Source organism: Sceloporus occidentalis, unplaced genomic scaffold, assembly GCF_023333645.1.
Source record: "Sceloporus occidentalis isolate IW3139 unplaced genomic scaffold, rSceOcc1.0.p SCAF_49, whole genome shotgun sequence".
Taxonomy (NCBI): Eukaryota; Metazoa; Chordata; class Lepidosauria; order Squamata; family Phrynosomatidae; genus Sceloporus; species Sceloporus occidentalis.
Window position 1 is genome coordinate 5935954 of NW_028317029.1, and position 13127 is coordinate 5949080.

The 13127-nt window shown below is 39.0% G+C and overlaps 1 protein-coding gene across 6 annotated transcripts in view; it reads right to left on the minus strand.

Annotated features, from left to right (window-relative positions):
* Positions 1 to 2703: 2703 nt before the first annotated feature.
* The window catches only part of LOC149288959 (spermatogenesis-associated protein 13-like), a 28722-nt gene continuing 18298 nt past the window's right edge, over positions 2704 to 13127 (minus strand). For 3 of the 6 annotated variants that reach the window (XM_089491137.1, XM_089491138.1, XM_089491139.1), the window contains 8 exons: positions 12755 to 12934; positions 12218 to 12403; positions 11573 to 11752; positions 10891 to 11123; positions 8728 to 8857; positions 7824 to 8196; positions 4160 to 4234; positions 2704 to 2885 (listed from right to left, as the gene is read on the minus strand). In XM_089491137.1, the coding sequence (XP_089347263.1) occupies positions 2704 to 2885; positions 4160 to 4234; positions 7824 to 8196; positions 8728 to 8857; positions 10891 to 11123; positions 11573 to 11752; positions 12218 to 12403; positions 12755 to 12934 (1539 nt within the window). Of the gene's footprint in view, positions 2886 to 4142; positions 4235 to 7823; positions 8197 to 8727; positions 8858 to 10890; positions 11124 to 11572; positions 11753 to 12217; positions 12404 to 12754; positions 12935 to 13127 lie in introns of all 6 variants that reach the window. The other 3 variants (XM_089491141.1, XM_089491142.1, XM_089491140.1) reach the window with 3 other exon arrangements.

Below are 13127 nucleotides of genomic sequence, written 5' to 3' on the forward strand. Positions count from 1 at the left end.
ATGTATTTGCTGTCAATTGTTTTTAAAACTAGTTTTTTATATTCATCCTAAAAACAAAATTTCCAAAGATTTCATTACCTGTAATACTAAAAAATGTCATACACATGATTTACCTGCTTAGCCAGTAATATAGAATATATAGGGGGCCCCTCTCAAATGTTGTACTAGTAGACATTTTCATAAATGCAATGGTGGGGACTTAAAAAATATTTTTCTTTTTTAGGTATAGAAAATTGTAAGTTACGTATCAGAGGTGGTAATATTGAGGCCCTTGTTATTCGTAAGGAGGTATTTTGGATTTTTAAAGTGGGTACTAAGGCTCCTTTTTGGTATCAATAGAATAGGTAAGGAATTGTTTCATTGTTTTTTTTATTTTATTTGCTATCATTCTGTGTTTTCTCCCCCCCCATTATGTCTATTACTATTGTGATCAATTTACTGTAATGATAAGTAGTTGCTTTATTTCAGTCTAATTTTATGCTATAGATTACTGTGATTAATCATGGTTCTGAATTCATTTGAGTTATTGGCTTTTTTCATATTTAGATTTAAAGATCAGATTTCGAATTTACTTGTTTATGGATTTAAACAATGATTTACTTATATTTAATATATATAATTTTTTTTTATTGATATAAATTATCACAAGATATTTATTTTCATTTATATTTACATTATTTACTATAAGTTTCATGATTCTGTATTCACATATATATGCCATACATTTATCTATGTATTTGTTTGGAATATTTACGTGTTTTCTCATGTTTAGTTCATGGGATTTCATTTATGTTGTAAGTAGGTGTTCAGGTGTTAATCTAGGTTTCTTGATTTTGATTGGCTGGACATTATTTTAAATACTTTTTTTTTTGGAGAGTCTATAGGCTATGATTAAGCCCACATGGGGGAAACGCGTAAGACGAAGACTCTGTACTTTGCTCGAATGTTCGTACAAGAGGAATAATAAAGTTTTTTGGTTTTAAACGCACGCTTGGATATATCTATATTTCTTTCCGGATCATGCCGCAGATATCCGCTCACATTCTTTTTGTTCTTGGTTTAGAAGACCCTGCCTGCGTTTTCATAATCTACAGACGAGGTGACTTTAAGCGACCTGTTAGAAGCTGGGCAAGAACGTTTCGGATATCTTGAGTAACAAGAAAGACACTTAATAAACAAAATGACAACTCCACACATCTTTCAGGTTACTTGTTAAATTAACAAGCACTTTAAAAGGTGAAAGGGCATTTGGAAACCATTTCAAGTAGAATGTAACAAACCGTTCAAAAAAGCGTAACAGTAAAGTCATTTCAGTTACGAAAAGAGCCGCACAACAACAACATTACAAAAAAAAGAAAAATAAAAAAGGTTCACGGGTTCATATTAACACTGACTTGAAAAAAATAAATTTCAGCGTTAACACTCCTATGGATCCCCTAACTAATTAAACATGTCGTTTGCGGTCATCGCCCTTTTAGTACCAATGCGTGCCGGCCCTACTGGCACTTGAAGGGTTATACCATCCTTATCATACAATTAGATAATACATATTTTTTTTCATTATGAAAAATACAACAGAACATTTATGGAGCACAAAATAAATAACATGTCTAATTACAGCAGATACAGTTGCTTGAAATGGAATATGCAAATTTATATAGCAATTTCAAGAGGGTACCAGACGATTTACGACAGCAGAAATCCAACCAAGGCTGCAATGTTGTAAATGTTCACTAAGAAACACAATGGCCAACTAAAACATTCATTTTTTTATATATACACATTAGATTGCAATAAAAAGGTAACCGCATTTCAATCTTTTTAGCAAAATGTTGGGCATTATAAGAATAGAACATGTAATTTTGAAGACCATCTGCAGTAAACCGAGCATGCATTAAATTTTAAATTCAACCTACTCTGAAGCTCAGTAGAATTCAAGCAAAACCCAGAGCATGTGCAGCCCTTTTCTGGCTTTGGCTAGTAAATACCTGTTTCGCCTGCATCCCTTATTTGCCAACATACGGATTTCTATGAATAGAATCCTGTATTATGATACACACTCCAGATTAAAAGAAAGAAAAAAAATATTAAATATACATGTCCTGCATTGTTCAAGCATTTAGCTGCGTGACAACCTCTTTCGATGGTAGTCAGCCGTCTGTATGTATTAATTTAGGTAAAGATGGCAGGCCGCACATTTTGAGTGTGTTCCTAAATATTGACAAGTGACTCACAGGTTTCACAATTTCAATAAGAATTTTAGTTTTCCACAAGATTTATCAAAAAGGCTGAAAATATGAACGGAGCATTCAGAATACCTACAAGACATCTTAAACATTGTGCCAAAATCTAACAAAAAAAGAAAAAAATATATTTACATATTTAAAAAATAGCCATACAAATTCTTTTAAAATAAAATAAATACAATTAAAATTGTGAACATTTTGTTTGGCAACATTATGAATGTAGATGCTGGACAATAAATCCTGCCCTCCAACAAAGAAAGACCCCCCCCCCCCCAAAAAAAAACCAAACGTGTTTTCACATTTCCTTTTTCTTCATATTTTTCCCTTCATTAAATGTTGTTTTAGTCTCCAAGTATAACAATAATAAAAAGTGTCTCCAAAGTACTCGGGGTTTGTTCTTAAATGTGTCATTCTCCAGGGTAGAAGCATTCAAAGTCCTTTGGAATTGTCAGACTCCTCATTTCTTGAAAGGCGTAAGTTTGGTGATTGTGTTCCAGAAAGGAGAAGTCTTTCGTTTGGGTTCTGCCAGCGCAAACACCTGCTGCTGAGGAATGCTGGTAGGCATGTTTAGATGGCGCTGGTGGATTGGATGCAGGTTCTGATGAGGAGGGATAGCAGGGAAGCCACTGTAGGCAACACCTACATCAAAGAGAACAAGATTAAGTCAATAAAATACCCAAACTTAACATCATAACGGAAAACTGATAATACTGAAGCGAATGCTGCAATTAAAACAATACCATAATTGAACAAAAATGTATATGTGAATGAATAAGCAGTGTGGCACAGAAAAGAGCATATTTTCTGTGCAGATCTCACCAGCATCTCAAATGTATAACCCCCCCAATGTTTTTTTTGTTTTTTTTTATTTTACAAGCAAGGATTCCAAAGGAAACTGATCCTAAAGAAGATACATAGTTTGAGAAAATACAAATACAAAAAAAATCTGTTCTTAAGGAGTTAAATCATGTGTACGTGTTACACATGGTGGCGGTCTCTTTGTGACCAAGCTCAGTCTGATAATTAATGAGCTCTGTATTAGCCTCACTATAAGCGCGGCATTGACCGTTATGGGCCAGGGTTACAGCCTGCCTGGGGGGTTAGTTGTACTGCTTATTTTTAGGAATAGCCGTGACAGATTCCCAACGTAATACGGCACAGCGTGAGCGTTTTCCACATAGTTATTGATTTGTGCAGGAACATGATTAATTTGTGGAATTGCATCTGGTTATTGATCAGTAGACTGTGTGCACACTATTCAGACAACAATGAATTTACGGTAGGCCCAGCCAAACTCATCTACTGTCTGGGTTGTTTGACTTAATTGACTTAAAGTCATATCTGTTAATTAAAATTTCAGGATCTATCCCTAAAAATAGAGGTTTAGATGTAATGAAAGAAGCTTTACTTTACTGAGATAAATGGAAAGGCCTCCTAGAAGAGGAGGTAGAGGTTCATACAGTGAGGGAATTTTAGACACGCATGGGACAAGTATATGGCTCCTGGACGTAAGACATGACCCAAAGACTGATTATGGTCCGAGTAGCTACATCAGAAAAATTGGCAGGCCTTCAGATTCTATGTTTCTTCTGGACAGGCCCCACTGGCCTGTATTTCTCCTTTAAACAGGGGTGCTCCCAGCGATGTCAGCGAGACCACCTGTCGACATCAGCGGGCAGTCCTGGCAGAGTCCCGGAAGGGTAGGCTCCGGAGCCCAGAAGTTCCCAGGTATGCTAACGGCGACCACAGACTTTGCCCTCGCTGCATATTTTGGCACTCACTTTTATTTTTTAATTCTCCGTTTATTAAACATGGTTGGAAGACATGAATATAGCTTACACGTTACATTACATAAGCCAAGTGTATCACAGCATAAAGTCAATAAAGTATTTCAACAAGAGTGTGACACTCACTTTTTAACTTCCCTTGCCTCGACTTCTTTGCGTTGTGCATGGCTTGTTTCTTTTGGTCTTCTGAAATCTCCATTCCTGCAATTAAGTGTAGGTATCAGTATATGTTTCACAGATATAAAATATAACTAGAATCAGTAATGTGTGTGGCAAGAGTTACCCTGGTGCATTACAGCACATGATTAAAATGTATGCATTCAAATGTATCAAAACCCGCTACCCTGCAGAGTCACATGTGTTTATGTCACTGTCCTTGCCATCTCCATCGCCTCGCTCCATTGGGAAACCTTGCTCAATTACCAAGCTGCTTTTCCTGCCAGAATAGGCAGGTTTCGGCGCATGCATTAACATTGACACTCTCCAGGTACTTTTTCTGCTTGCGGACCGGTTCAGTATTGAATCCGCCAGCATTGTAACCTGCAGGCAACTTCTTTACTACAAAACCTCCAGCAGCAAAGAAACAGTTAAAAAAAAAAACAGAACAAAGGACCAATCAGAACCAACATAGAGTCCATAAATAACAGTTCAGAACCTCCAACTTCCTCTTCTTTACTGCTGGCCTCCAGGTGAGCACCCTCCATACTAGTGTGCTACACAGACTCCATTGTTTTATTTGACATTATTCTCTATTTTGCAAATATTTTGTCCTCATATACATTTGCTATGTGTTAGCGGTGTTTCCGGGCCCGCTGCACTACCGAGCCATGCAACGTCTCAAGACATCCTACCTACGACGGTCCACTTCTTACGCTCAACCCATCCGACTGACCGACGAGGTGCGCGTAGAGGTTCACTGGTGGCTTCGTCACATGGAAGCCTGGAATGGCCATGCCATATTCGGACAGGCCCCGGGGGCGTATGCCTTTCCGCCCTTCTCAATGATCCTCCGGACGCTCCATCTGGTGAACAGGCAACGGGTCACGATCCTGCTGATCGCCCCATACTGGAAGACGCAACCCTGGTTTCCCCTGCTGGTGGAATTGTCATGCGACGACCCCATGCTCCTCCCTACATCTCAGGATCTCCTTCTGGACCAGGGGGGCAATCCTCACCCGCTGGTGCTTCTCGACCAGTTGTCATTGGTGGCCTGGATGATTTCAGGGGATCCTGGAATACGGCAGGCTTATCAGACGAAGCTAGAGATCTCCTCTGGGATTCCTGGGCGCCGGGCACCAGACGATCCCATCTACAGGCGTGGGGATCCTGGTATAGCTGGTGTGTGGAACAACAGGCAGATCCCTTTAAGGCACCTGTGGTGCTAGTCTTGAACTTCCTGGCTCATCTGTTCGCCACGGGGAAGTCTTATCGGACCATCAATTTGGTCCGGTCAGCCATTTCGGCCGCTCACATTCCTGTTGCTGGGGTTAGTCTCGGGAAGGATCCGACTGTTTGTCATCTCCTTCGGGGGATTCGTCTTGCTAGACCCCCTCCTTCCAGGTATATCGCCTTTTGGGATGTCTCCATCGCTCTGCGGTTCCTGGAAGCGTGGCCGGATAATGAAGCCCTGTCATTGCGTCAGCTTTCGGCGAAATTGGCCCTCCTCCTCTGTTTGGTATCTTTCCGGAGAGTCTCAGATATTCGGGCGTTCAATACTGACTCTTTTTCTTTTACCCCGGACGGTGTTTCTGTTTCTGTTTCTCTTCCTCTGTGTCTAACCCTTATTTTCCTGATCGCCCCAGGCTGTGTGTGGCTAGGTGTGTTCGCGTTTATCTGTCTTCCACGGCGTCTCTTAGGCCAGGGCTCTTTGTCTGACATCCTTTCTGCGGCAGATTGGTCTAGGGAGTCTACCTTTTGTACCTTTTATTACCGTCCCCGTGCTCACCCGTCTCTTGCAGTTGTAGGGACGCTTAAAAATTGCAAATATGAAGCCTCCTGGCTTGCCATAAAATTGGGGGTTACTCTAGCCTTGGTGTAGAGCTAATCTAAATTTTACTAAAGACAGGAGGCGAATATTTCCCACCCTGTGTTCCCCTCCCTGGTTTTGTTGTTTTTCTTACGGTGGGTTTCATAGTCATATTGTTTATGTTATGTTACTATGGCCTTGTTTTTTTGGTCGTACTTGTCTGTTTGTTTTACGTATACTGTGCCTGCTGTGTACTTTCACAATGTTTTTGTTTCATTTACAGCTTGATTCCGTTGGGGATGCTGTCCGACTGGCGTTCATGATCTATGCCTTCGGTGGTTCGTTTCTTTCTCTGAATTGGTTCCCGGAGATGTTATATGGTGCTACCCGTTTCAGCACATCAAAGAAGAGGAAGTTGGAGGTTCTGAACTGTTATTTATGGACTCTATGTTGGTTCTGATTGGTCCTTTGTTCTGTGTTTTTTTTAACTGTTTCTTTGCTGCTGGAGGTTTTGTAGTAAAGAAGTTATGCAAATATTCGCCTCCTGTCTTTAATAAAATTTAGATTAGCGCTACACCAAGGCTAGAGTAATCCCCAATTATTTGGGGACTGACTGATCAAAACAATTGACACTACTGGATCCAAGTCTAGAATAAAGTGGACTATTAAAGCCCCCACATTAATATCCCCTCTGACCGCCATATATCCTTCCATTCCATGTATTTTCATTTTCTATCTACCAAAAAAATACCAGAGCACCGCTTTTTATTTTATTTAACTGGTTCCCAGTTATGTTCTTAGTTCTTAATTTGTCTTCCTAAGAGTTTGGAGACCAGCATAATTCTAAACACAAGTCTGCATTTTTTAAACCCCATACAATTTATATGGGCAACAACAGAAACACACATCTTGTATGAGTCTTGAAGATGACAACGGATTTAAATAGGGACATTTACAAAACACTGGAAATGTGTATGATGTGATAAAGTCATGGTATGATGTCATATGACTCAATGCAAATTAGTAAATGTGCCACAATTGCCACAGAAACCAAGTGAACATTGATTGAGAACATCCATGCCATGCAACACACATAAATGGCCCTTTGTCTCATATGTGGCTTGATGAAATCTATTCATAAATGTCACTTCTGATCTGCAATTACAAATCACCCCATATAAGATTTATACTATTCACCCAGCTTTATGAGACTGGAAAAACCCAGATCAAGACAGGGATTATCTTGTATCGATAAGCATCACAAGAAGTATCATTAGTCTTTCATGTATCGCAACACGGCACAACCATATCATGAAACACACAACAGATGCGGCAATAAACAAAAGTGAAAATCGTCCTGGATAAAACACAGATTACCAAATAATTGTCAAAAAACGAATGGTCCAAGTCATTTAACGGAGACACCACGGCATTGCCTAAAACTTGTGTGGACTATATCTTTTTCCATAAACGCTCAAAATAGCAAAGCATTTATTTTGTGGAATTATAGTCCCCATAAAAGGTCATTACAGTATTTTTTTTTACCCCTGCTTGGGGTGTGACCATTTGTTTAACAATCTAGTTTCGCAATTGAACTTATGTTCACAGTCAACAGCAAATGTCCACGTTGTGTGGATGCCATGGAGTAGCTCTTAAACACACCAAAATAAGCAGTGACTTGTAACAGATGAACAATAATACTCATCGTGGATATAACCGGCCACCGGTGTTCTACACCACCTCTATTTTTTTTTTTTTTTTTTTCTATTTAATTTCAATTCATACAAACATGCACCACACAGAAATAAGTTGAAATGCACATACCCATCTCTTTGTCCTCCTGAACTCTTTTCCGTTCATCCACAAAAGCCTTGAGCCATCTCTGCTTGTCCTCTGGTTTCTTTGCGCAAAACAAATGGACTTCATCTGTCTCTTTATTTACAATTTTAAACGCATTCTTAATGTTTAAGTTGAAGTCTCTATCTTTTCCATCTTCGACGTCCATAAAATCCATCTCGTCCATGTCAATTCGACCCTTGTAATATAAAATGTCCCTCCGCAGTAGATCCTTCTTGCAGAACACCAGTTGGTGGTCAAATAAAAAGAAGGTCCTTTGTTGGGTCTTCCCTTGTTTGAAGATTTTGGTCAATTCCCCTGAGTGGATAAGTTCAGAACTTCTGGCTAAAATATCTTGTCCCTAAAATAAGAAATACTTGTTTTAGTAGCAATTTAGGCATATCATACCTTAACAACGGTCCCAAGGAAAAAAAAAAAAAAAAAATTTAAAAACCCTCCTGATATATTCCAAGCGTAATAGGCGTGAATTTAGACAGGTTACAGTGCAACCATGAGAAGGGGGGACTTTTCTAAACAATATTTCTAGTAGAGGCATAAAGAAATTGGGCTACAATGTTAAGAGCATTTTAAAAATGGCCCTTGTATTCTCCTAGAAAGGCATGGTCTTGATTGGGGGTCACCAGTCACCCCAGGATATACAATCACCTACAAGTGCAGTAAAAAAAAATTGAGGCACCTGAACTGAGAAAACTCATATTTTAGGATCCCATAACAACTGGTACAGTCAACTGGAGCAGGTAAATACATTTAATTAAAACCATTAAGCATTACCATAGCTTATGCTTTAATACACCTTTACACATAATCTGACAGTTTCCCAGAACAACCTATTATTATTTATTGTAATTCTTCAGCTCGGCGTGCTGCTTACCTCCCAACCTACTATAGACACCTGCCAGCAGGCGATTTTGTCTATACTCTCCAGGCGCCTCTTCCGCTCGTTAATTAAGCAAGCAACATTTTTCATGGCTTCATACGCTTCCTTTATTTTGTTGTAATCACTGCAAAAATGACACAAAAACAAGCATGCTTTAATCGCCTGTAACCTCTTGAAATTCCATGCATTTATCTAAGAGTGTAGAACTTTTTACACTCTAATGATTCTCAAACTGTGGTCAAAAAGCCCTCTTGACAATGGTCCCTATACCCCAATGCTTAATAGGGAGATTTTTTTAAATAGCTTATAATAGTGAGAGGGTCTTTTTTAATTGAATGGCTTTCAAAGGCCCCCCCGATAACTTAGACCATATGGTGTAGAAATTGCTATGGAGCCAGAAGCTGGAGAAGATACATGTAGTCACTAAGGCCTCTGCAACCTCATCAGTGTGCTTAAGACAAGCATTTTCATCTCTACTCCCCAACCCCGTGGGTCACAGACTCAAGATATGCTAGCACATGCGCAAACACAGCGTAACGAGCAAACGTGATCCTACTTTGGGTCCCAAAACAGTTAGGCAACGCTTTTATTACAAATCACATGTACCACTGTACAAAATGGTCCAATGTTAAATACACAACAATTACAGTCTTTGTTCAGCAACACAATACTAATTGACTATGTATTTAATTATAAGAAAAACCCTCGACACCCCTGGTCATGACTCTAGCTGCCCTAATTAGTTTCTCTATCAAACACACACACGCAAAGGCAATCAAAATCCAGCGAGGATATTTTTTTACATTAGTACTTAGTTATAAAAGTAACGTGCTGTAGCAGCAATAGATACACTTCATCCGTTTATATGGTGTTTTGCTGAATGTGTTATTACACATGGCCACCAATCATGTATACTTTTGATTTTGTTCTATGCAAATAACATTGTAATTCCATTACTGTGACCAGATCACATTCCGTTCCATCTGAATATGAAATGCATTCATGTATTTTATTTTGAATTCCCATAATAGAGTTCTTGAATTCAAGGGTCAGGAAAATCCAACCCTCATCCTGCTCTGAAAGAATACCCTATTTTCTAACTGTCACACATGACTTCTTTTTAGGCTGTCCCCCTGCTGAGCCCAAAATACATCTCAACAGAGCTCTCATTGTGCATCTGGTAGGAAAATCCTTTAAGTTGGATTGAGGGGAGTCCGTGGTCACACGATACACTAAGCCACAGACTGATAAGGGGAATAGAAATTAGAAGTATGTTTCAGAGGCAAGGAAACAATAAGCACGAAAGACATCAAAATAACGCTGGTAGCCAAGAAGGATGAATGCCCCACTTGAAGGGTGAACACTGGAAGTTTGTACTTGCGGCTGAGAAATGTTTTCTAGAGTGTTCTGTGCATGAAAAACAACATAGGAAGTGTTTGATACATTTTCCCTACATTATTCATGCACAAGTTTCTAGTCTTGTAAAATTTGTTTTTGCAAGTTCTACAACTAGATAAAGCAACCTATAGCATACGCTGTGTTATATTAAGTGGTGGTTCTCAGGTTTGTTATCCCTCTCCTTTTCTTTATGAGAGAGAAAATGCATTAAATATGAATTATGAACACTTACCCAACTAACATTTTAGTGAATAAATCTAGTGACCTATCTCAATCGTCCCAAATGGTCTCCCCTCATGGTTTAAGACACACTACCTTGATACCCCAAACCTGTGCAAACCACCCTGTGTGCTGTAATAAGCATCTGAAAACTCAAAACGCAACATGTCCCAGACACCACCTCCAAGCTATCGTCAATAACTCCATATTTATTGCTAGAAGCGTCAAAATATTTTTGTGGACTTATTTCCCCGACTGCCAGGCCTAGGGATTACTTGGAACAACGCAGAGACCTGCATAGTTCTCACAGAAACCTTTCACCAAAACAAGTGCCAAGAAGGTGTATATTAGAAACCCAGAAACTTTCTTCTCCATATATATTATAGACTATATAGGAAAAGAAAAAATACACAGGGTTTGGGGAGAGAGGTCAGGGAAGGGCAAAGCGAAGAGAACAAAGAACACAAAGTACAGAGTGATAAGGGGTATGATGTCCAGGCAGCACATCTCCTAAAAGCACTGCTGGATAGATGCACTCACCTGTGCTCTTGAGTGGTATATTTGAGTAGCTCAGCCAGCTGTAGGGGGTATTTGCAGATCTTCTGTACAGGAGTCAGGAGGAAACCATCAATTGCAATGTCTATCATTTGCTGGAGAAGCCGGCAAGCCTCAAAAAAGTGCCGGTACCTTCCGTGCTTCATCAAGTTTGATAGCTCCAAACAAGCATTTGGATGGTTGTTGCAATATTCAGAGTAGATTGAGAAACCAACATGCTACAAGGGAATGTGAAGCCATATATTTAGCATTTAAACACACACACACACACACATTCAAAACTAAAAATATACATGCATTTTAATTCAGAATGGGCTGCTTTTTTACTGAAACAAAGGAAAAAAAATAAAAATAAAAAAATTATATATATATATATATATATATGTGTAAAATCAATGTATATAAATAACTACAATGAAATCAAAATATCCTTCATAAATAATAAATGTCATAAAGAAACTTGTTTAGAAAACACCATGCAGAAGCTCCACCACACCATATTCATAAAACGCAGGTACAACCCCATGTAGAACAGCATGGAAACCAGCAGAACATTCCTGCAGATTGCTCCACGTGTAGCACCGAATTGCTTTGTCAATATGGGCTGGTGTTTATGGCCACATACATCCACCGGGATGAGCTGCTTACATATAAACAGAAGACTTACATTTTCTAGGAAACAGCCCCCAATCTCACTCAGGTGAGACTCTTCCTTATTGTACTGCCTTTCGAGATCCTTCAAGAACGTCTTCTGAAACTTATAGATGTCTTCAATGTTTCCAAAAATGGTCTTCAGCTGTGCCTCGGTGAACATGCTTGTATGTTTTCGGCACTGCTTTATATAGCCCTTTACAAAAACAAAATAATATGTTGTAGCCCTAGGTTTGGAAGGCTGGTGACTTGAAGTTAAAGTTATTCCCAGGAGCTTGGGCTGGCCAATTACACCCCGATACTGGTTAAATAATTTAAAGGAACATATTTTAGGCTGCATTATTTTGATTTTGTTTTAATAATTTTACTTGTAACAGCCTCAATGATGGATATGCAATGATGATATAACCAATCATGTAATAATAGTTAACAAAACTCACATAAATGGGGAGAAAACCACTTTTTTCCACACTGGAATTACACAGTTTTATGTTACGTAAGGCCAACAAAGATCATAATTAACATAGAAGGGAAATGTTGTATAATTAAAGCTATAATAAATGGTTCATTTTTTAGGCCATTATGGTGAATCTCATGGTGGCGTACAGGTACATCTATCCATCTGGAATGTAACACATGTAGTAGAGTTCCATGCTTGTACCTCACAGATGTCTTTCAGATGCTTGATGTAGACACGTTCAGTGTTCATTATTTCACGAATTACATTGGTCCTCATTTGATCTTTGTTTTCTGTGTTCTTGTGGCGTACTTTCCTAACATCAACATCTTGTTCTTCATCCTGGAAACTCCCAGAATGTTCTGACACATCCTCCTGATTGACACGTAGCTGAGAATACAAAAAGACCAAAAGAGTAATTACTTTTTCAAGACATAAACAAAAGCCTTTTTCTAGCCTATTTCAAGAGAAAAAGTGGAAAAATTTATCACAAACAATGTATTTTCAATAATTTTTCTACAAGATTCTGTCTTTAACTGGAACTAGAAGAACATGAGGTGCAAAGTCAGTCTAGCCAGTGCTACCATCTACCTCACTGTCAAAGTGGACAGGGGTAGACAGTTGCTACCATTGAGGCAGACAAGCCTTTCCACAGACACATGCAAGGTGGTCTCTCAGATATTATGAGGCATTAATGAAATATAACAAATGTTATACAAGAAACACAAATTACTAACTTACCCTGACAAAACTAGCAGGAAACCAGGCCTCGTGGTCTCCAATTCTTCCCCACCACCAGTCTTTGTTTGAGGCTTCCAGAACTCTTATGACTTCTCCTGCTTTGAAGGCCAGCTCTTGATCATCCATGGTCACGTGGTCCCACAAGGCTTCTGCATACACCACGCTGCCATCACTTATTAACTGAAATTACACAAGCATTCAAAGGTGAGAGCTTTATCTATTGCAAAATGTACAGCGGATTCATACTAAAAAAGATTATTAAGCATAGACGAGTTGAATTAGGATGAATGAATGAGACTATGGTGTTCTCTGCAACACACAGGGGGAAGCTTAACTGTTTATTGTGCTTCAGGAAAGAAACAAAATCAGGTGG